This window comes from Cyprinus carpio, chromosome B11, assembly GCF_018340385.1.
Source record: "Cyprinus carpio isolate SPL01 chromosome B11, ASM1834038v1, whole genome shotgun sequence".
Classification (NCBI taxonomy): Eukaryota; Metazoa; Chordata; class Actinopteri; order Cypriniformes; family Cyprinidae; genus Cyprinus; species Cyprinus carpio.
In genome coordinates this window covers 15006201-15030844 of record NC_056607.1, presented here as the reverse complement: position 1 = coordinate 15030844, position 24644 = coordinate 15006201, and the positions used below count along the sequence as shown (strand labels likewise).

The window sequence follows — 24644 nt, the reverse complement described above, 5'->3', positions numbered from 1 at the left end:
CTCTCAATCACATTGATGCTGCTGTCTAGTGCCACATAAAATGATGACAATAACCAGCTATATAAACTTTGCAGCGGCAGCAATATTTTCTACTGCATAGATTGTCTTTATCTGACAGTTTTTGGCCTGCGGTTCTGCAGTTTCATGATAAAGCATTTTGTAAAGAGCTGAACTCCAGAATGCATGTTTCAACGGATCTGTAGACAAGTTCTGATGTATAACCACCTCCATGAAACTCCCAAACAACCTGTAAATGTAACTGGGTCCTTAGGCAACTCCTTAAAAGGAGTTCATCACAGATTATATAGCACAAGAGGAAAAACTAAGCATTATTTGTAGCACAGAAATCAATCATTGAGTTGGTTCTCTAAAAACAAAGTTCTGGGGCCCCGATAGCCCTAAAAGACTTCATACCCAGATTAGACCACATAAGGTCAATGATGGAGAGGTTGCAGGTGTCTTCAGGCTCTGGCACACTTTCCAAATCTCAAGGGACGTCTGGATTCATGGAATGATCCAGATATTAAAGGGCCATTCTTAACGCAATGCATTTTGCAAGCAAAAAGCCTACTGAATAAAAAATATCCACAGTTTGTGTCAAAAACAGAGGTTTTACTAATTAAACAATGTACTACAGAAACATTTAATACCATGGATTAAACAAGATTCAGCTAAGGATTTACTGTGACTGTAAGTCCAAATAATCTATTATTAAAAATTTAAAGCATTTCCTCTAGACATGGGCACAGTGTCTGTGGCATTTTCCCACAATGCTTTCCCAAACTAGCTTTGATACTGGCCCCGATGTAACCGTCTAAGTGCTCTAAACCCTGAGGTTACATTTTGGGAGTTTTTGGGGAAAGTCCATGACCATGAAGCAGCAGGGGATTTCACTGTGAGCCGCAGTGGTTTTAATCATTGATTAACATGATCGAGCAGCGATGCTGCTCTGAGCCTGTGTGAGAGAACCAATAAAACAAAAAAGAGAGTAAGTGACGTGACTCTTGCTCTGAGCCTGTTTGTGCTCTGCATCCCAGAGAAGGTGAACCAATAAACACCCGGAGCAAAAAGATAAAATCAATAATATCGATTATACACAATACAAAACTACTTTATTACACGCTCTCAATTCTATCTTTCATTTTTAAGGCTCTCTTTGATTTTGGCTTTTTCCTTTGAGATATTATGATCAATGCAAAGGAATGTTTCATCACATACTTTCTTTTTCACCACTTATTTTTTACATTTTATCCTTAGGTGCACAAGTTCACAGCAAATACAGGAGCTGTGTGGTACGCATTCCACACGTGTATGAGAAGCAGTCCTCGGGGAGGTTTGTGTTACAGTGAGTGTAAATCTTTTTGAGGATATTACATGCTTTAAAACCAATGGGAAATCTGGCTTCAGATGTTACAGGTCAGTTTGTAAGGTCTTCTCTAGTTTTCTAGTAAAATATATAAAATTGTAGAAGACAGTAAGTCTTGTTTTCAGAATAATTAGGCTTATTTTCTTACCAGTTTTTCTTGTTTCAAGGATGAACCACATTCAATTTTGTTAGATTTATGCTCACAATGAGAAATGAATAAGATAAAGAAGCACAATAAAAGATACACCCTCTGAAGTCTACTTATCTTATGCAGTTTTGTTTTTCAAGTGAATGTATCTTTGAATTAAGAATATAAGAATGCAAGATCTATAGAAACACATTAATGTGCTATACACAAAGATTAATGGTCTTCACGGCAAAGTGTGCAATAGATTGCACATGCTATAAGCAGGGCAGCTATCGGCACGTATACGTCCCTGCAGACCAATAACTGGCTTCCTAGTGAGCCGTTCGACTCCGATGATTATGGATATAATTCACAGGCAAAAACGTGATTTTGTGGGCTGCAGTGGGAGACCTCCGAGGTTGGTGCCTTGATGATAAGGGCCACTCTTCATCTGATGGATCATGCTGCTAATGCCTCTTAGGGTGAGAACCAAATTACAGAAGCACAAATCACAGCTCTCGTTTGTAGCTTGAGAGGAGAGCAGAGGTCGAGAGAGGCAGAGAGTGATATCGTATCCCGCTTTGATAGCAGTGAATCCAGCCACGCAGCCTCTCTGACCTCCCGTCAATCACAGAGCTGCTCTGCATGTAAAAACACTAAATGCATTTGAAAGGTTAATTCAAATAAAATTTTACATTATACTAAGAAACAGCTGTTTTGAAAGACCAGCTTTTGTTGTATTTTGGGTTTATTAGCTAGCTTACACTTAACATGAAATCAAAAAATGAAGATCCATCCTACATTTTAACCAGCAAGACTTCCTTATAGAAACCAACAGATCATTTAAGATGGTACAAACATATAATAAGAATTGTGTAAATTTAATTTAATTTTATTTTCAAATGATTAAAGTCAAATGATTTTGCACAATTTCGCAATCTCATACAAATATTTATTTTTATATGTTTTTATATTTTCTTTATCTCATACTTTTAAGCATTTGATACTTTTAGAAATTTGTCATTATTTTTGAACAAACAAACAAAACAAAATAAACATACATCAGTAGTCAAAAGATAATAAATATGAACAAATAATTTACACAGGATGCATTCATCATAAATTATAATTTATCTCTTCATAAACTGAGTAATCATTCGCAGGTTACACAGTTTTATAAAGAAAATCAAATTAATTTACTTCACTGGTGACTTGACTTTAACAAATATTTCATTAATTTATTAATATCAAAATAAAAGAATATAAACAAAACTAATATATTTTAAAATATTTGAACTAACATTTATTTTTGCTTACGTAAACCATGTTAGTGCATTACTAGTTACATTATTTTTTTAATCCATGATGGTTATTATTTGTATTGTTGTGGTCTAAGGACTATCAAGTTATCAAAACGCAAACATTAAACAGAAATAACAATAACCAGTTTTTTTCAGTTATCAGACATCTCTATTTCTGTAGTTAACCAGCTTCTTCCAAATGACCATGCTGACTAACTAGCTTCACCAATTAACTTTTTCTGTTTAATATAATGGCAACAACACTAGCTCTATCCCTCACCATTTATTTGATATTTACAACTAAAACACAACTATTCCTGAAAACGTCTATACACATACTCTTAAAAGAAAACACACTACTATAACATTTCTGTTGTTTCACAGGATGTTTCTCAACACTAATACTCACATTTCTTCTTTCCAGAGAAAATTGGGCAACTTAGCTTTATAGCCCTTCTTGTGTTTCTATCTCCTTAGTTCTCCTCATTTGTAAGTTGTTTTGAAGAATAGCATCTGCTAAATGAATAAATGTAAATGGAATTGTAAACAGTGAGCCAAGCCATAACTGCAAAAAACTCTGAAGAGAAGCCCGTCAGAAGCTCTAAATATCAGCTCGATTTTGGATTTGGATTGGATTGTTCCCTGGAACAACTGCCAAAAATGTTAAATGAGCCAGTTACTAATACATCAAGTGAAATGAATAATTCTAAGACAGTTTTATTAATCCGGATGAAATATTTGCGTACTCCACATAAAACCCCAGCCTGACCCAAATATGCTGCCCCATATAGGCGAAGAAAATCAACATCAGCATTTCTTTTAAGATCTACACAAGAGCTTATATCAAAAATAGCACCCACATCAAAAGACATTTTTTCTAAATCAGAGCTGTGATAGAAGTATTATTAAAAGGTACAGTAGGAGGTTTGGGATGCTGTACTATGATAAAGCTACTTCAGCCAGTACCGTACATGCATGAAAACGCATTACAAGTCTCAAGTTATGCAGAGAGATTGTGGGTGACACTTTAGAGCACGTGTTGCGTGGTATCTGCGTGGTATTGTATTAAATTTTGCATGTATGATGGCAAAAAGTGAGAAAACCTGTGAGTGAGTGTGTGTGTGTTTCTAGTCCTCTGTGTAGGGATATCTGAGGGCAACAGCTGTGCTGAATTAATTGCTTTGCGTTTAAATTGCAAGCAAGTTCATCCTGCCCATGCCAACTGAAGATAGTGGTAATTGATTCACACTTTCATTAAGGACAGATTAGGCCAAGCCAGCAGAAGGGCAGCAGAAGTGCCTGGCCAAAACGTACACCCACGCATAAACACTCACTGTAATCTATCAGCTTTGGAACTTATTAATACTACTACTACTACTAACAGTTAAGTTTTTCATAACCAAACTTTATATGGTTTCTTGAGTACCAAATCAGCATATTAAAATGATTTCTGTAGGATCATGTGATATTGAAGACTGGAGTAATGATGCTTTGCCATCACAGGAATAGATTACATTTGTACTGCATTTTTGACCAAATAAATGCAACCTAGGTGAGCATAAGAGACTTTTTAAAAATAGAAATATTATTCCAAATATATACAAATACATTGTATCATTTTTATGTGAAATAAGAGAATAGCATGTCCCTATACGTATAAACTAATAATAATAATAATATTAAAAGAAACACACACACACACACATTGTGGGAGGGTTGGCTGCAAATAAACTGCTTGTTCTGAACTTTCCCATAATATGTATTTACATGTGTCTCCACACATTTACATGCCAATGGCACCTAATTCGTGTTTGGAAACTTGGCCCGCCAGTGAAGGTGAAGTAATAAGGGCTCGAATTCAAATATTCAAAACTCTGTTACTTTGTTATTTTGTTCACCTCCTACTCAAGCATATGCTTCTCTCTGATACTGGAATAAAACCACTTTGTTCTGTCATTTAGCTTGACAGCAGCAAACCTTGTTGGAGAGTTGTCTCCGACTGCACAATTTTTTTTTCCAGGATCATTTGCTCTGTTACGTAATGCAACCACTTAAGTGAAGTGTCTCACTTCAAAATCCCTGTGGACTTGGCTGGGGTGACGGAATGCAACATATTGTAGTAGCTGTCAGCGTGGGCGTCCAGACAGGGTTTTGGCAGCATGAAACTTGTCCGTGAGCTGTAATGTGAACTTGTAGTTTGTACTTTGGGGTGGGAGAGAAGGGCAGAGCATGACAGAACCATCTGGCAGCAGGGGCTCGGAGGGTCAAACTCATTATCTTCATCTATTTGGAGCGTAACCACTGGCACCGAGTAGATCAGTGAGCCGCAGAGGTTATGCCAAGCCCTGATGTAGCCGGTGGCACAATATTCTCAAAATACCATTAGACTATGAGTGCACACACACGCACTAGCAGGTGCACCTGTATGTCAGTTTGTAAATAATGAAATAAACAGACACACAGATGCACTTCTGGGTGAAATGGAATGTGCAGATAAACATAAATTATAATATCTAAAACATTAATAGAAAGAAACCAAATAATAATAATAATAATAATAATAATAAAATATGTATTGTGATGCACTTTTTATTTGGCCATTAGATTTAAAAAAAGGTATTTGTACTTAACAGCAGTAATAAAAGCAGTCTCTGATTTCAACTTAAGAATGTCATTAGAATTGATGGAGCTGATTCATTTCTGGGAATCAATCAGTTCAATCAAGGTATTTTTTGCTATGTTGTCCAGTCCTACCACCATAGTTACAAAAACCATACACAAGCAACAATAACTGTGAATACCAGCACGTTAGAAACCATTCTTAACAACAGACCAGCAGCAATGTCCTTGTCTAATGATAACTGATCTCAAAGAGCAACGGTGCAAATGTCCTGAGGCAAGGTTAAGGAAGAACACAATAACAACATTCAATCATTCAGTCAGTCAAGAACAATCCTACCCTACCCTAAAAACTTTCAAAGGCTCAAGCTGCACTGTCATATCACCAAGATCAAACGCTTAAATTCCAATGAATCAAACAAGCGTTTCAGGAAGTGTGTTCACAATAAACCAAGCATTCAAGAGTTCACAGCTGAGCAGCTTCAGATGAAACCTGACTTCATGAATCACCTATATAATTATCTTCAAGGGAGTGAATTCACAGTATGTGCAGTGTAACGTTAAGTAAACTACTGTACGCGTGATTCACATTCCTCCTGTTTTGCCGATGGCAACTATCAAAGTGCTTAAATATGATCCATAAGTTCCTGCTCGGTCTGTTGTTAGACTTTGAATAAAGAGTGTAAAGATCAGTCCCACAGTGTTGATTTAGCGGGGTGTGGAGAAGACGCAGGGATTATTACTAGCCACTACAGATGGACAAATGGGGGCTGATTCAGGATCAGCTTTAATTGTTTTGTGAGTAAACCAATGAGAGAGGATTGTAAAGATTTTAAAATGTCACAACGGACCGAAACAAACTTGGGAAATGCGCATGAAATGTTTCCACTTTTACAATAAAAGGTAACTATAACGTTTAAAAAAAAATAGAAAATTAAAAATTTGTCCATTTCACTCAATCACTCATACATTTTCATACATTCAAAGCAGATTATTGTGAAAGATTATTGGTCAGATTAAGGGATGTGCAAATATCCCTCACATAAACAGACAGCATGATGTCTCTGAATGACCATCATCTCTCTAACAACATATGTGCCACTAACGTAATTACAGCTGATTACTGGGTAAGCGCTACACGTCACACATGGTAAATCATAGTATTACTCAAGATAACATGAAATTAAAGACAAGTATATGCCTTGTACGTGTTTGACTCATCAAATAATCTAAAGGTCGGTCATCCATTAAAGTACTAAAGGGCAGTTTGGGATATAGGTCAGCATTTCCCAACCTTTTTAGACTAATTTGCCTCATCAGCAAGTCCATAACACACAAAACCTGAAATGTGAACTTTTTCATTTATATTATGGCCTAATGGATTTCCTCATAAAGGAACTGACTATCTTATACAAAAAGGTTTAACAAAGCAAAGAACCTCTTGTTTGGGAATCACCCAACACCTGCCGGTACACGTATAGAGCCTCTGTGCATCGTCATACGATCAGATTTACATGTCTCGTCAGCTGGTTATATGATTCAGGCATAACGCACCCCTGTGGTTTCCATCTTGGACTCAGGTACACACACAAACACTCACCTGGTCTTCCCTCCTCTTTTTCAGATCTCATGTCCCCCACAGTGCCGGCTCCGGCAGGCTCCACTGTCAGTGCTGGTGCTACTTCTCATAGCAAGAAAATTCAACTAAACCTCCCACACACATACACACACACACACTCTCTCACAGGTACATGGTTCACTCCTACCACTGAGTACAAACAAGTTTGAGCCGCCTTCCTCTCTGAGCCGAATACCTCCACTTCCACTGTACACCATCCCACCTGAACTTCCTCCACCTCCACCTGTTCTGGGAGTTTCTTTTGGGTGTTTTCTAAAGTTTCCCACCCCCTCTACACCCTTCCTACCTGTTCTTATTCTCTGTTGCACAAACACACACACACTCCTCCTGGCCTAAAAGGTGCAGAGAGTTCAAAAGGGAAATGGCACTGCTTGTCCCAGCCATGTTTGAGCAGACGCATTCATGGGACGGGGGGAGGAGACAAACAGCTTTTCTGATCAGGTGAGAGGGCAGGTGAGTCTCTCTTCAGAGGCACCGCAGCTCCATCTAATGGTGGAAATGATACACAGACTGAGTGTTCTTTTAATTTTAAAGGAACAGTTCACCCAAAAATGAAAATCCTGTCATCATTTACTTACTCAAACTCATATTAATTGTATTCTCTGTCATTTAATGAAAGTTAATGGCAACTAAGGCTGTCGAGCACCAAAAAGATTTATAAGAACCATGAAAGTAGTCCATACCACTTGAATTTACACAAATTATCATATAGTATACAAGCAGTTTTATTAAGTCTTTTTGTATCATTTTTTGTGTTATTCACTTATTTAAAATTAGCTAAATATTACAATTAAAATGACTTTTATTGTAAAATTAAATCACAACTATTAGTCTACTTCTATGATACTTATTTTCATTGTCATACAAAATTAGCTAAAAATGTATCTATTATCGAAACCGAGTCATTCATAAAATGGAGAAAAAGAAAATATAGAATATAAAACAACATGTAAAAAGAAATATAGAATACTTAAGTAAAAAGTGACCTATGGTAAATATAGATCCTTTTTTCATTTTCTGAGCTTTTCACTTCCTTTGTATAGAAATTGAACATCCACGATATTCTGCAAAAGTTGAACATATTTTGAACATGTTACACGTGGTCTGCGGTTGTGAGGCCAGTTGGATGTACTGCCAAATTCTCTGAAACGCCTTTGGAGATGAAATGAACATTCAATTCACGGGCAACAGCTCTGGTGGACATTCCTGCAGCCAATTGCACACTCCCTCAAAACTTGCGACACTGTGGCATTGTGCTGTGTAATAAAACTGCACATTTTAGAGTGGCCTTTTATTGTGGCCAGCCTAAGGCACACCTGTGCAATAATCAGGCGGTCTAATCAGCATCTTGATATGCCACACCTGTGAGGTGGATGGATTATCTCGGCAAAGGAGAGGTGCTCACTAACACAGATTTAGACAGATTTGTTAACAATATTTGAGAGAAATAGGCCTTTTGTGTACATAGAAAAAGTCTTAGATCTTTGAGTTCAGCTCATGAAACATGGGGCAAAAACAAAAGTGTTGCGTTTATAATTTTGTTCAGTGGACATATATAATTTTTGGAGCTGTTCACCTTTATAGTGTAGAAAGGAGCTTTCAATGTTTACCTTTCATTTAAGAAAGAAACTCAACTAATTTGGAATGACATGAGAAAAAGAGTAAATGATGACTGATCTTTCACTTTTGAATGGACGATCTTTATAAGGCATATCAATCACTGTGATCCTTATAAACCCCACAAACTTGCTCTTTCTTGGACTAAAAGTGTATCCACTTTTGTCCACCATCTTTCTCCCTCCACATCCCATAATTCTTTGCAGTAGGGATCTGTGGGATGTACTGTCAGATAAAGAGCTGGATGAGTGTCCTCTTTCTCAAGGAACTAATGGAGCCACCGGCAGATAGGGGCCCACTCTCTGTCACAGTGCACCGGCTTCTACCTACAGCGAGTGGCAGTCTCAAACACAGCCAGGCAGAAAGACTCAAGGGCTCTCAGGGTCTTAACACTGACTCATCTCTCCTTTTATCACTCTCTCTTAAAGACCAGGATGCTGAGTTCAGAGTGCCTGCTGGGAAAAAAATGACCAGTTCATACACAAACAACTCAATGTGATACTTTGAAGCATATGCTGTTTGTGTAATGAATGAGTGATCGCCTTAATATCAGACAGGATGGCCCCAAGAGCTCTTGTGTATTGATTAAATATATACGTGTTCAGTAGGGAAAGCTCAGCTGGAGAGTATTTGTTGAGTTGTTGTTTTCCGAGGGGTGCTGCACATAAGTGAGCTTGTATGGGCACATGAGGCTGAAAGTAATGAATTTAATACATTAAAGCATCTCTAATATGGCTGCCTGCTTCCTTTTATTTCTCAGCTGCATAGATACAGTTGCCTGGCAGACCGAGCATTATCTTTCAAAACAATTTAAGGCTCGGCTGGGAATAATGAAGTACTGACAGCAAGCACAATATCAATAATGCCTTTCACGAAGGGTGAAACGAACAATGCAAGGGAACTGAATAGAAACAGAAAAAAAGATTTAAAAAATAGGAGAGAAAGAGAAAGAACAGAACGATTCTGTGGCAGCATCATTGTAAAGTGATGGCATCAGAAAATACAGTGACACACTGACATACACTATGGTATGGATGGTAAAATACTGTCAAATGAGACATACACAAAAATCTAAAACAGCTGGGAAGCAGGCAGCGTCATCAGCCAATTATCTCAAAATGACCAAATACAGGCTGGCCAGCATATGGGTCACTTACAAAAATATACAAAATATCACTAAAATATACAAAAATATAACTACAAACAACACAGTATTACTATAGTACATGTCTAATAGCAATAATACAGTGACAACAAGGTACTTTCTGGTACTATTGTAAGAATAGAATAGAATAGAATAGAATAGAATAGAATAGAATAGAATAGAATAGAACAATTTAATTGAATAGAAATGAACAGAACACAACACAACACAAAAAACAAAAACTAACAGAATATAGTAAAATAAAACGACGAAAAAGAAAAAGTGAAGTAGAACAAAACAAAAACAGAAATGAACAGAACAAAACAAAACCGAAACCAATAGATAAAAATAAAAAAGAACAAATCCGACATGAACAGACCAGAAAACAGAACAGAAAATAACAAATTAATAGAAAAAAAAGAAATGACAACATAAAACTGAAATGAAAAGAACAGAAAGTAACAGAATAAAACAACAAAACAAGAAAACTAAAAGGATAGAGCTGATCAGAAATGAACATAGAATAGAAATGAACAACAAAACAGAATAAAAATGAACACAGAACAAATTAAACAATATAGAGGAAAACAACAGTAGAAATAAACAGAACAAACAGAATAGAAACTAAAAGAACAGAAATGATTAATGATGAAATGCACAGAATAGAAATTAACAGCAGAACAAAACAAGAAAACAGAATAAAACAGAAATGAACATAAGAGTAGAAAAAAAGAGCAGAACTGACTGCACAAACTAATACAAACGAGTATGTATATTAGTGTGTGTATGCTAGTATAAAGCCTGAGTGAAGTCGAAAATTATTCCCGGTACTGGTTAAAATGAAGACCTTCTATCATCCTACGAGGGTAGTTTGGCTTCTTTGTGATGTTGGCTTTGATAAAGACATAAAGATTATAATTTAGGAGGACAGCACACTCCGGAGGAAAGGCAATAGAGAGTAACAGGCGTCATTATGTGTGGAAAATGGGATGTCTAGAATAAGACTTAAGAGATTCTGTTCAATTCCCAGTTTGATCAATACACTTCATAATGACGCCTCCCTGCAGCGAGTGACATTACACGAATCAGACAAAGCTTTTTTGTTTTCTTGGAAGATGACTCTCTCGCAATTTGTAGAAGTGCATTTCTTTAGTCGCATACATTTTTCTCCTCACAAACACATAAGAGGTGGTGGGGGGGGGGGTGGTGAAAATCCAGAGGACAATGGTTTTGTTTTATTTGCCTTTCAGCGTTGTGATGAATTACCTGAGCTCTGCGTATTCACAGCCTGTGGAAAATAAGCACTGAAATATCATGTTTACGCATATTTGGAGATCTTACCTTTGTCTAGTGAGGAATCTGGAGTTCCAAAGTCCATCAAGCTTGACATGCCAGTCTGGAAAGTGAGATCAGAAACCACTGCTTTCTGCCGGTGGTGGAGCAAAGGATCTGCAATACAGAAACACAAAAGATCTGATCGTTATGCTTCTTCAAGCTCGTTCGTTTCATCAGGTCCAAGCTAACAGCGAGGTTTGACATTTTTGCCTTTGTAAGTGGCCGAGGGTGGTGAAGTGTAGGCCTCCAATGACAAAAGCGTGCGAAGTGTGTCGCTGCGTCTCTGGCTCGTGACTCACCGAGCATCTCGCGGCTATTACTGCTCATCTGTAATTAACTCTGAAACAGTGACACGCACCACGCAAAAGCGCCACATCCACTGAATGGCTTTTAAAGACAAATAATCACCCTCTGTCCACGGCCCACGCTGCCGCCGTAATCAATGTGCATTGAAAGTGACAGGTAGCAATTTCATGTACAGTGCAAGGAACAACACACTGAATCATGATTTTCCCTCGGATCTGAAAGGGAAGAGGAAAGCTAACAATGTTCGTTTGATGAGAACGAGAGAGTGCTGAGATTTACAACCACCATCAATCATCTTCCTCTGCGCTGTAACGTGGGCCTTGTGAGTTTCTCTGATGCCACGAGAGTTTTCCGTGTGGCTGTGAAAATAGAACAATGGTGGCGTACTGATCTTTCAACATGAGCATCATAAATGAATGGCTCTTTTTTCATATCACGCATCTTGCATCACCTGACGCGAACGTGGAGTGTGCCGGTATGTCACTTCCGTGAGGAATTGTGTGCATTGCGTGTCAATTACCTCAGGATTTGACAGGAGATATGAAATGGTGCTTGGCATTTTCCACATCATTCTGTCAGACAGCGTTCATCCTTCGCCGTTCCCTTTAAGAGATACCACCTCAGCACTGCCTGTTCTATCTTCCCCTCCCTCCAGTGGCTCAGGCTTCATGGCCGGCTGCACACCTGAACTGATGTTGCTAATTGAAGTCTATTCAAGTGCCCTTTTCCACTCTATCTCTGTATCTGCTCCTGTTACCTGCTAACACTTACACAGCACCTAATGTGACTTATTCTGTTCTAGGACATGTTACACTGCAAATTCCTCTTTTTCTCCCTCATTCCACCGTGCATTTTATTAGCTATAGCAGTCCTTCATACTAAGGACCGCCAGTGCATAAGATGATGACAAAGAGACCCCTTGTTGCGTATAGTATAAAACCTTCATTTTATTTATTCATTTATTTTTTATTATACATAAAAAATCTTGACCCTCTAAACACTAGCATTTCTATTCTATCTACGTTTTCTTTTTATTTATTATAAAATAATAAAAAATAATAATAAATTAACCCTTTAACATTCAGTGTCTCTATTCTATTTCTATTCTTCTTTTTATTATTTTTATTTGTAATAAAAAATTTAATCAAATAAAAAAACCTTGAAATATGAAATATGTAGAAATAGAAATATGAAATATGTTTTTAGACTTCACAGCACTTACAAATTGTTGCACTTTAGTTAGTTTGATTGCTTCTATTGTTCTCATTTGTAAGTCACTTTGGATAAATGCATCAGCTAAATGATTAACTGTAAATATAAATGTACCAACGTAACATGTATAAAGTATTATATTAATGTATATATTTGGAAAAATATACAAACAAAACAGAAATGAACTAAACAGAGCAACAAAACAACAGAAATGAAAAGAACAAACAGAACAAACCAAATAAACAAAAAAAGAATAAAACAAAATAGAACAGAAATTAACTAAACTGAAATAAACATGGTAAAATAATAGAATAAAATATAACATTAATAACAAGTTTTAAAAATATTGATTGTGAGCTATTTCATTGTTATTATGATTACCTTTAATAATTTTAAAATACTATTTTTGTGAAAAATTGAGTGAGTGAGTGAGTGAGTGAGTAAGTGAGTGAGTGAGTGAGTGAGTGAGTGAGTGAGTGAGTGAGTGAGTGAATGAATGAATGAATATAGATCTAACCCCAATTTTTATTTTTTCCCCCCACAAAATTATGTTTGGGATCTAACAAAAATAGTTGTACCCCTTACAGACCCCCTAGTGGTTGCAGACCGACTGTTAAAGACCCCTGAGGTTGAGGGTTCCTACAGTCTTGGAAAACCTGAAAATATCAGGAATTTTAAAATTGATTTACATGTCTGGAATGCAATGTAAAATAATACCGTTTTTTAAAAAAAGTAAATAAAAATAAAAATAAAAACAGACTCGAAAAGTCATGGATTCACTGTTCTAAAAATATGGGAACCCTGTAGCTAGGAGTGGTCCATATAGAAATATGTTTTCAGCCTGATTGAGTCGATAATATCCCTGTTGTGTCATGGCATCATTTTCAGGAGTTGGTCAATGGTGACAAATGACTGAAATCACATTTCTGCTTTTTATGTCTGCCCAGTTTTGCAGACACTTTTGGTTACAGTGTATTGATTAAAAAGCTTCATTATGGATTGAAAATGCCCCGTATCTAAGAGGGCCCTTCACAAATCTGTGCTTTGCTGGGTTACTAATGGCATGACAAAGACTTAATGCATATTAATGATACTGAAATAGGTAGTTTGTTGAAAAACTTTACAAGTTACAAAATCAAATAATGGTATTTGTGCATGAGTAATTGTACATAATAACATGCAGCTGTAAAGTGCAGCACATTATTCAAGGCTTGATTCTTTTTGGTGCACAGAGGCTGTTAAATAAATGGAGAAAATGAACCAATCATTACCATTTTAGCTACCTGTTTAAAGAAAGATTAAACTGGATTTACTGACCCCTAACCTAATGCTCTTCTATTAGTATATAATATGTCTGTATTGACTGAAGTACTCTATGGAACTGTGGTCAGACTGAATTACTCTGTGTTTGACCATCTTGAGTAATATTATAGATCTTCCTTTCAGTCTCAAAGTTATGGGAAATTAATCCTAACAGTGATAAGGTTCCTGGACATAGAATACAAGATATTTTTCTTTGGCATTGACCTTTGAGCACATGCTGGCAGATGTGAAAATCATCCACAGATGCTGTACTGAATTTGATGTGAATGAAAACTGAGTCCGTTAGAGATACAAGTACTGTCCAATCAGTAGGTTGTTCTGTCTTCAGATTCCAAGTCATGTCTAAGGTTTACATTCTATGTAAATAAATAAACTAAAAAAAAATAAAAACTGTATATATATATATATATATATATATATATATATATATGTGTGTGTGTGTGTGTGTGTGTGTGTGTGTGTGTGTGTGTGTGTGTGTGTGTGTGTGTGTGTGTGTGATAGAGAGAAATTAAATTTGTTTTTTGTGTTTTGTTTTGTGTTTCATGGCACATAACAATACAACCCATTGATAAACTGATAGACTGTATGTCCAACCCAACATCTGTGATATCTTTCACATCATGGTGTCCAGTCGTTCCTAACTTGCTAAACACTTTGACCCGTCACATTTGAGAGATTTTTAAATGAATCTATTGGAGGCACTTTGCACCCAACCCTGATGTGATAGTTCATTTCTGAAATATTTATGTAGCTAAGACCAAATAAAAGGACTATTTAGAACAAGGTTTATAGGGTTCATTTTTCCCTTTTATACCACCAAAGTGCCATTTTCACTTTGCCTTTGGACAATTTAGGGAGTCATTATCATTAAACTTTAACATATTCCAGACATTTCTGAATATCAAGACTGCTTACCCCAGCTATAATTCTGTTTGAATACAGGATCATTAAGCTAAAAACAATTTTTCTGCCCTTTCCTATCACATTAGTGCCACAAAAGCAGCCAAACATAACAAACATATCAGCTAAAGTGAAATAATACAGTCTGGAGTGTTCAGAAGATCATGTGCAGCAGTACGCTGGCCTTCTCCGTTCTAGATATAAACCTTATATCAGGTCAAAGGTTATGAAAATAATGAAGACAAACCATAAGGACTTTCGACATTTATCAGCCAAGCTAAACTAGTTAAATACAAAATAAAAATAAATAAATAAACCTGCTTGGCCAGGCTGAGAGACCATCTTAAGCTGGTTTCAATGTTTCTTTTTTAGCAGGAATGAATCTATATGCTATTGATAGACAATTACAGACAAATGCTCTCTCTGCTGGGAGCATTGCTATGAATACTGCTGACTTCTATCTCTCTGGTGTCAGCCAAAACCCACACATACACACTACAGAGGTCGATTTTTCCTAGGAGGGCAAGAGGTCAACTTGGCCAGACTTGGAGGCAGCATTTTGTCAATCAGTGTGTCTCTAGGAGCCCCAGCACTTCCTTATTAATGCAATATCTGTCAACACAACATATCACTTAAGACATCTTGACCAGTCACATGCTGACCTAGTTCAAGATACCTCTGTGGAGGGGGAGGGGCTTGTGCCTGATGATGTCACAGTCCGTTTCTGGTTGTGCGCTAGGCATTTAAATGAACTTTAAGATAATCATGAGCAAAAAGATGGATTAATTGTATAGGCCTAGTTTGTTTGGATAAAACTAAAGCTGCAATTATCCCCTTCTTCAGCTGTTTGCTGATGCTAAACTCCTTTTGCATTCCATTACAGACGTGACAGTCTTTGCTTCTCCGTTGAAGCCGCTAGTTAACAAGAAAACACATTGCATTATTAATCATCGCTAAGTGGATAGAAGTGTAAAAAGGACCATGAGAAAAGTCATAATAAAAGAATACATTTAAAAACAGTTCTTGCATAAAGGTGGGTCTCAATGCTTTAATATATAAAAAATTAACAGATTCTTATGCACCTATTCCAGGCCAGCCTATGGATTGTGTCATTGAAACAAGCAAACAGCAGTATCATTAAAATGCTTTATGCAAGGCTTATGCAAATACTGTACATTGGTTGATGGCTTAAAACTCACATAAACTTTTATTGAAAACAAATAAATTAGCAATTGTTCTTAATTTTTATCTTCCTTACTACATTAAGTATTCACCACAGCATATCCACACGCTGGCACTTGTGTACAGTTAATTTGGAGAAAGCCAATTAAATGTGCATTAGTGCCAGTGTGGTTTCAGATTTATAAATGCTGAGGACCAAGTTTTCCACACTAAATAAATTAAAACATTTGGGGTTTTGCATTCCTGTCTGCATTCGCAAATTTAAACTAAGAGGCTGCAATTTAACTGAAACATTTTTTATTCATTTTTATTTAGATTTCATGATCAGTGCCGTAGATCCTTTAGACTACAGAAAATATCAATATTATAAATCAATACTGTAAATCAAATTTCCTGTTGAAATGATCTGTTTCTGACCTACATTTAATAATGAAAGTGCTATTTCTCATTAAAATAAATGAATGAAACATTATAGTTGCTGTACTCTCAAAACATGCCCACCTCATGTGTCTCAGACACAAACACGAACAAGTGTACCTCATCCAAATTCAGTGTGGAGGAATGCTGACAGTACAAAAAAAAAAAAATTCTCACTTAGATGCATTACGCAGCACTTACAGAGTATCATTAGTATGGCTATGCCGCAGATGGCATTGATGAATCGAAACAATCTTCTCTGTGATTAGGAGTTGGGGTAAAAGTCAGAAGGGTCGGAAAAACTTGTGGAAGGAGAAAAGCTTAAGGCAGCCTGAAAGCTGGGCCCTCCAATGGAGAGTGTTTTGTTTTTTGGCATTGATGGAGTACAGAAGGATATTGTGTGGGTTCAGAAGCTTAAAAATCCTTCATGCTACCATTTAAGAGAGTCTTTATGTTTGGTCTGCAATAGTGAAATCCTTAAGGCTAGATTTAGGGAACAGAAGCAAATTAATTTTACTAAGAGTAAATTTAGAGTTAATATTACAAATCTAATTTTAGTGTGTGAATGGGCGAATGAGTGTCACCTGCGCATGGTAAACTAATCCTTAGAGAAACAAAGTGGGCAAATGTAATTTCGAGCTGAAAACTGCAAAAGTGGAATAAAAATATAAATAAATAAATAAATAAATAAAAACGCACAGGTGATATACTTTTTCCCAAGCGGAAAAAAATGTAAATCTAATACAACAAAATGTCCCAAGTGGCTATGTAAAATAGTGTGAGCTTGCAAGTACTAAATTGAACACAGCAGCTCTACCAGGGCTATGACACACACACACTCACATATATATATATAAATATATAAAAATTAAGTAAAAAAAATATACACCACCATTTAAAAGTTTGGGGCTGGTAAGTTTTTAAAATGTTTTTGAAGTCTGTTAGGCTCTCCAAGGCTGCACAATTTGATCAAATAATACTGTGAAATATTATTAGACTAAAAAAAAAACGTTTTCTATGTTAATGCATTTTAATTCCTTTATTTTCCTACTTCCTACTTCCGCACCAGTCTACTTCCTGTCTGGTTTTTGACTGACTGGAATACCAATTATATGAGACATGAGACCCATTGGGCCCATGTTCAGTGTCCTGATAGGTGCAAGTGATAAAAAGCTCAAGCCCAGTCTCCATCATCTCTCTCAACCCTCAGAAATTCCATCTGAGTTTTGTCCCAGTGGACAGGATGTTGCCAACGGCTGGAAAAATGTTGTTTATTAATCGGTATTTATAGTCACGGACAACAGAGGAAATCAATAGGCAATGCATTCACTGCACATTAAGCCTGAGACGATGCTTCAAGGCCTGTGTGATTGACTGCCACACTGTGTGTGTGTGTGTGTGTGTGTGGATACTGTCAGCCTGAAACAATCCACTGCCCAGAGCAGAGGCTTTCCGCAGACACACCCTCCGCCTCATCAGAAACCTGCCACTTCCGTCATAGATGGATAAAATGCTGCGGAGGGAATCAGTAACATACATTCATTGGAAAGACTGTATTTCACCAGGAAAGTTTTACTAGGTTCACCAGTGAGCGCACTAACCATTTAACAATGTAGCACACTAGTGTTTGAAATGACAGTGTGAGGGACTACCGTTGCGATGAATAGGAACACTAATGGAAATTGATGCGAGTTTTGTCAGCAGGGATGAGATGTGATTTGGCAGTTTCTTTAACGACAGCCGAGATTAGGATTTGGGTGGGGAATCACTTCTGGATCAGCGTGAAAGGCCAGTGTCTGTTCTCAGATCATTTAACAGCACCATGATGCGATGCACACAAGGGGCAGATGGAATACAAAGGTCAGCAATTAAGCAGCATGAAACAGGCACAGACAGATGAAGCAGGGGGTGGGAAGAATCCCAAAAGCAATAAGCAGAAGATTACTGCATATCAGAGGTGTTTACAGAATATGCAGCAATCTTATACAGTATATAGCATTAACTGCTGGTGAAGGATCAGTTTCCTTTTCCCAAATCCAAGCCTGACTGTGCATTAAATTATAATGTGCAAACATTATAGTGAGAATAGAAAAAGTTTATTAGCTGCAGGCAGTCTTCTGATAGCATTTGCTACATGTTTCTCAAGGGAAAATATCTTTATTTTCAAAATCACTCTACATATTCATACCAATTTTAATTAAGATAAAATGTGAAAATTCCGAAGAAAACTAACTAACAAATCAATCAAACAATCAAACAATCAATCAATCTGGTAGAAGACAAGATAATTATTGTAATGAATGAATGGATATCGTAGAAGACAATGATTATTGAAATTCCATACCATTAAAAAAATTAAATAATAATAAAAAAAATAAAAACAATGAAATAAATAATAATATAATAAAAAATAAATAAGTAAAAATACACAAAAAAGTTACTGTAGGCATCATCAGGAGTATTTTAAAGATTAATTTTAAGTGATTTGAATCTAAAGGCAATGTAAATGTAGAAACTGCAAAAACTTTGCATGAACATTTAAATATCTAATATTGACTGAAACTAATTTCAGCTCAGTTTGTATCTATCATAAATACCACAACAAAATAGTTTGATACCCAAACTAAAAGATAAGATTTTCTTTGTTAACTAAATCCAAATTATATAAATCAGTGAAAACTAGCTTGCACGTACTGTATACACCTCTTGAACTTGAAAAATGCACTTTCCGAGTTTGATTATAGTGTATGATGGCATGTTCAAGTGTAGAATTTTTCTTGAGGCGCTTAACACAAAACACATATCTCCGGATGCCAAGATACTTTATCTATTCAAAAATTTTATTAAAATAAAAAAATCTCCGAGGAATGAAGGGGGACTCATCTCCACCTCAGCTTCGCCCCTGCTCTGTTCATCCTCCGCCTATATCAGCCTCGCATTTCGGAAACTCATTACTCACTCCTATTCTTTTGTGTAGGTTATGATGAATCAGTCAAATAAATTGTATTAAAGAAGCATTATCATGATAATGAACTGATAGCTTACTATCAAAGGTGCCAAAGTATCACTAAATGAAGTGCGCAAACCATTTGAATGACAATGGCTGTCAAAAGACAATGCTGTGGGCGATGATTCAAAGAGCCACTTCGCCGCAGAAGGCCACTGCAGTTCTATTCATGACTGGTGTGGGGAAAAATGCTTTGTAGGCAGTTTAGAGATATCATAGTCAATGGCGCTCTGAAATAATCAGGGCCTGGGTGAATCATCATAATATCTGATAAATAGTTGCCTTCATGAGTTTAAGCAAATTGAATTTCTTGCAACAACTGCCTTGTGGCGAATATGCAATAATGATATAGTATTACTCTATCAGTCAAGTGGGTTTGGTAGGACTGGAGAACTTCATAGTGTTTAAATAGTATATGTAGTCTTATTTCTCACTGTCTCTTTCAAGAGAATACCTCTCATTCCTGATGAACAGAATAAAGAGCAAACACAATTCCATGTGGAATGTTAGGAGTGACGAGGCGTGTCAGAATAATGCGTTAAAAAAATCTCTATGAACACGGGATCTCTTTGTGTGAGGTCAGCTGTGACGATAAATATTTCATTAGACTGCTTTCTATAATATCTGCTGGAAACGCTGAAATATGAGTCTTTTATAAGCAGTGGGAGACAGAGAACTAGTCAAAAACAACACAAGACACCAGTATTCCTTCAGAGGTTTTCTTGATATTAGACTTTTGAAAATGACCTCCCACAACTCTATACCTTCACCATATTCCACACAGCTCTATTGAATTCCTCCATTCACCAAGAACTGAGACTGATAAAGAGTACAAAAATAAATAAATGGATTTTTAAACTTTTAAAACCATTATGGTTTTCTTTGGTGCTTTAATCCAATAGTTTCAAACTTTTGATGCCAAGGACTCCTTGACTCCTTTGCTAAAATGTTAAAAGCCATTTGTACTGTGTGTGGGAAAACGGTGATATTATAAATACAACATGTTGTTTGCAAAACTGTATAACTGGCCCATGGTTCTTACAGCAAAAATATATTAAAAACATTAAATAAAATACACTACTGTTCAAAAGCTTGGGTTCCGTAACTTTTTTTGTTTGAAATAATATATTTATTTAGCTAAATGCATCACATTGAACAAAAGTGAGAGTAAATGCATTTATAATGTTACAAAATGTTGATGCCATTAGATGTCATAGATGCCATTCAGTCAAAAGTTCTTTAAAGAACCCTCTCTTCCTTACCTTTTTATAATCTGAAGAACCTTCTTTCACCACAAAGAACCTTTTGTGAAACAAAAGGTTTCTTCTATGGCATCGTGAAGCACCTTCATTTTTAGGAGTGTAAGAGACTCCTTATTGAAAGATTTTTTTTTTTTTTTAAAGACCCCAAACATTTAAACAGTAGTGTATATACATTTTTTTTTATTATACATCAAATATACACTATAGATTTAAAAAAAAAAAAAAAAATTAGAGTGCATTTGTGTAGCACTCTGCAGAATAAATATAATAATTGTATGCATCTAAACTATCAAAACTAATCAAAAACAAAAAAAAACAAAAAAATTTGACAGTTTTAAAAATGTGTTTTTGTAAAACCCTTCTTTTTCCTTTAATATTTTCTACAGACATCCCCTGCAAAACAATGTAAACAGGAAAACTGATAATAACACACTGTTTTCTACAGACATCCCCTGCAGATCCTGGGGGTCCCGGACAACAGTCTAAAAACTGCTGGATTATCACACAATGTAAACAGGAAAACTGATAATAACATACTGCAGAGAAACATCTTAGTACTCTGAAGAGACTTTTGGATTAGAAAATAGAGGTATTTGTTTAGAGTCAGAAAAGTGTCTACAGCACAGTACCCTCAAAACTAGTGAATAATGAAGGGGATTGTGGGTAGTGAAGATGTAACCAAATCTCTATCACACTGAGATGTTAGGTATAAACATCAGTAACACATAGAAATAAGAAATTATAGTCCATTGCAGAAAGCGAATAAAGCCTGAGGTAAACTAAAATAATAGTGCTCTTTGAAGTAATGTTTTCACATGAAAACATTTTAAAAGCAACATCTATGATTTGTTGCAGGTTCCTAAGGATAAATTTATCTAGTTAAGTGCTTCTCAGGCCTTTACAGTCCAATACACAGTGCAGGGTAGGTTTTCCTGCAGATCTGAATGATTGCTTACTCAGAAGGGATTGACTGGGTGTGCAGGGCAATCTAAATGTTACAGAGGGCTTAGCTGGATACTAATGATCCAAGCTGCTCTTTAAGGGTCAGAAACCCACACAGGGGATCTTGAGGAAAGGTCACAGGGATTTGACATTTCAATTCCACCTGCCACTGAAGGATAGACAAGCATGTTGTAGAAATAGCCGTCAAAACAAATACTGGGTTCACCTTATACAGCTAGCCGCTTGATTTGAAAGTGAAAGTGATGTGTAGCCAAGTATGTCCCATACTCGGAATTTGTGCTCTGCATTTAACCCATCCAAGTGCACACACACAGCAGTGAACACACACCCGGAGCAGTGGGCAGCCGATGCTGCGGCAACTGGGGATTTGGGGTTTGGTGCCTTGTTCAAGGGTGGGGGGACCTTTGGGTTACAAGTCCGACTCTCTATCCATTAGGCCACGACTGCCCCCGACTGCCCCGTATTTGGGAGATAATGCTATAAATTGAGTTTGATTTCTCAAGTGCATTTTGACATTCTGAGCAGTTACAATCAAGCTTGAAACGGAGGGATTTTCACAACCAAAACTTGCTCAACATCATTGTTGCTACAGATGTCAAAGATCAGCATATTTCATAAGGCCTCAGTTGGGGGTATTCAATAACTCAAAGATGCCTGGAGTCTAAATTTCACGGCCAGCAAAGGTTCGATTAATCAAGGTCCAAAAATAACATACACGTTCAAGAGTCAATATGCTGTAGAGCTAAGAAATTAAATAAGTAAATTTCAGTCAAATTCATTTAATGTTCAGGTTAGCAGCCATGACATTTTGAAAGAATGAAGTAATCATAAATAGTCAAAAAAAGTCTTTTGTCTATTACAGAATTTTAAATAATTAATTTTATTCAAATGTATTTTTTACTATTTTCCAAAGAAGCTTTATCAACAACAGAACAGTGACTTTCAACTTTCAATTAGACTGGTTGTATGACAAATGAACAAACACAAGCAAATTACATCAAACATACATTCCACCTCAGATGCGGTTTCTCCATGTGAATTTTAATGATATTAATTTATGATAAATGATTCCTAGCCCACTGGAACCTTTCATGGGACTGGATCTGGACTGCTAGTTTGCTAATTGGTGACCTCTGTCCTTTGTGTTTAATTGAGCAAAACAGGCTTTTCTGCATCTGTCGACGAAATTTTATGCAGTAGGTATCAGCTGGCGGTGACTGAGAGTGATTTATTAATGTTATTCAGCACAAGCTCCTCTCTTTGAGAAAAAAGAAAAGTGCCTACTCTGCCCTTTGGGTATCCAAAGCTTACAGCTGTCAGTATGTGCATTAGCGCAGAGGGAATGACTGGCATCTCTGTAATGAAACGTGAGATAGCCAACATCTGATGAATCGCCTTACTCTTCCCATTTGATTGCTTCTTTGCATTTCATTATTATTCCTAAATAGACTGTCTTCTCATCTTCTTTTGCACTGATGCTCAAAGATTTATCTCAGTGCACTCGAGATGCATCTTTGTAAGTCCCTATGCCTGTGAGGACGCCCTTTTACATTCAGGCCATTTGTACTCAAGGCCAAACTGAATCCACTTTCACTGAATGTCAAGTGCAGTAATTCTGGGCAATTATCAGTGTTACGATCCACTGTCCGGTGATTAGGGTTTGTAAGTTGTACATAAACACAAAATACAGCAAAGAAATGCAGATCCATGAAAGCCGTTGTGCCTTAATCTGCTTTGATTTACATCTTAGTCATTCACATATTTAATTACATTTCAGTTATCCAATGGAATGAAATATAGAGGTTGCAAAACAATATGCACCTTCTCATTAACCCAACAGTGGTCCTTCCTACATTCATTATTGAGAGTGCCATGAAATCACTTGAAACTATTGAATGAGGGTGAAAGTCCAACTTACTATTCCTAGCAGTACTGTAGCTCAAACAGTAGAGCAAAGCCAAGGTCATGGGTTTGGTTCCCAGGGAATGCATTAAATGCATTATACAATTGCCAAGTCAACTTTTTATAAAACCATCTGCCAATTTCTGAAATGTAAATGGTCTAAAGGGAGTCCATACATATATATATTACGCTAAATCTAGGGTTTTAATTTTTTTTTTACACAAATGTCTTTCATGTAGTTGTGAAATCTATTCACAAGTGAGCATAGGAGAATAGTGATCCCTCCCGTCTGAGCACTTCAGATCAGATCAGATCATCAGAGACAAATCCTAATACCAGGTTTACGAGACATTCACCTGATGGAGACTTCCAATCACAGCTGTACCAGGCCCTCATCTCTTTGACTTCGGGAGCTTTGCTGAGCACGCTGATGAGATAAGGTTGGATTTACATCAAAGATTAAAGCTACAAAATCTGTCTGAAAGAAATCCAACAGACACAGTAGCACAACAAGAAGCTTTTCAAACACATTCACACAACCGACGCAGAGGCACTTTGCAATAAATAATTGAGACCTCTATAAAAGGTTCAAAAATATTGATGGGAACAGAAAAGGAGGAAATGATCCTTTGCTCATCCAGATGCTGTTTAATATTCTTGTGGAGTGAAGGGACATTTGGAGAATGGCAGATGCTTAGGTGACCTGTCTCCCTCAGGTCTGTACATCATATTAGTTTCCTTGTCACACATACTTGCTTATCACCAGCTCCGCCACAGACTTCCAGTCCAGCTGACCGGGTGGTAAGGGACCCAGTATGGGACCCAGGCTTCACTATGACGGGTCCCCATTGGCTTTACTCAGTGGTCTGTGAGCTGGAGCAAGCTGCCAATTAAGGATGTGCATTTTGGTCATTTGTATGTATATATTCCAATTGGCAAGGGGATGCTGCACTATTTTTTTTTATTGGATCCTGTCAAAGCAAAGTTTGAATGCTGCCTTGACAAAGCCTTATTTGAGGTTT

At 36.8% G+C, this 24644-nt stretch overlaps 1 protein-coding gene across 7 annotated transcripts in view; it reads right to left on the bottom strand.

Annotated features, from left to right (window-relative positions):
- kaznb (kazrin, periplakin interacting protein b) overlaps nucleotides 1-24644 on the bottom strand; it is a 134257-nt gene that overhangs the window by 17907 nt on the left and 91706 nt on the right. For 6 of the 7 annotated variants that reach the window (XM_042734088.1, XM_042734089.1, XM_019090795.2 and 3 more), the window contains one exon: nucleotides 11155-11262. In XM_042734088.1, the coding sequence (XP_042590022.1) occupies nucleotides 11155-11262 (108 nt within the window). Of the gene's footprint in view, nucleotides 1-7013; nucleotides 7182-11154; nucleotides 11263-24644 lie in introns of those variants that run through there. The other variant, XM_019090794.2, reaches the window with a different exon arrangement.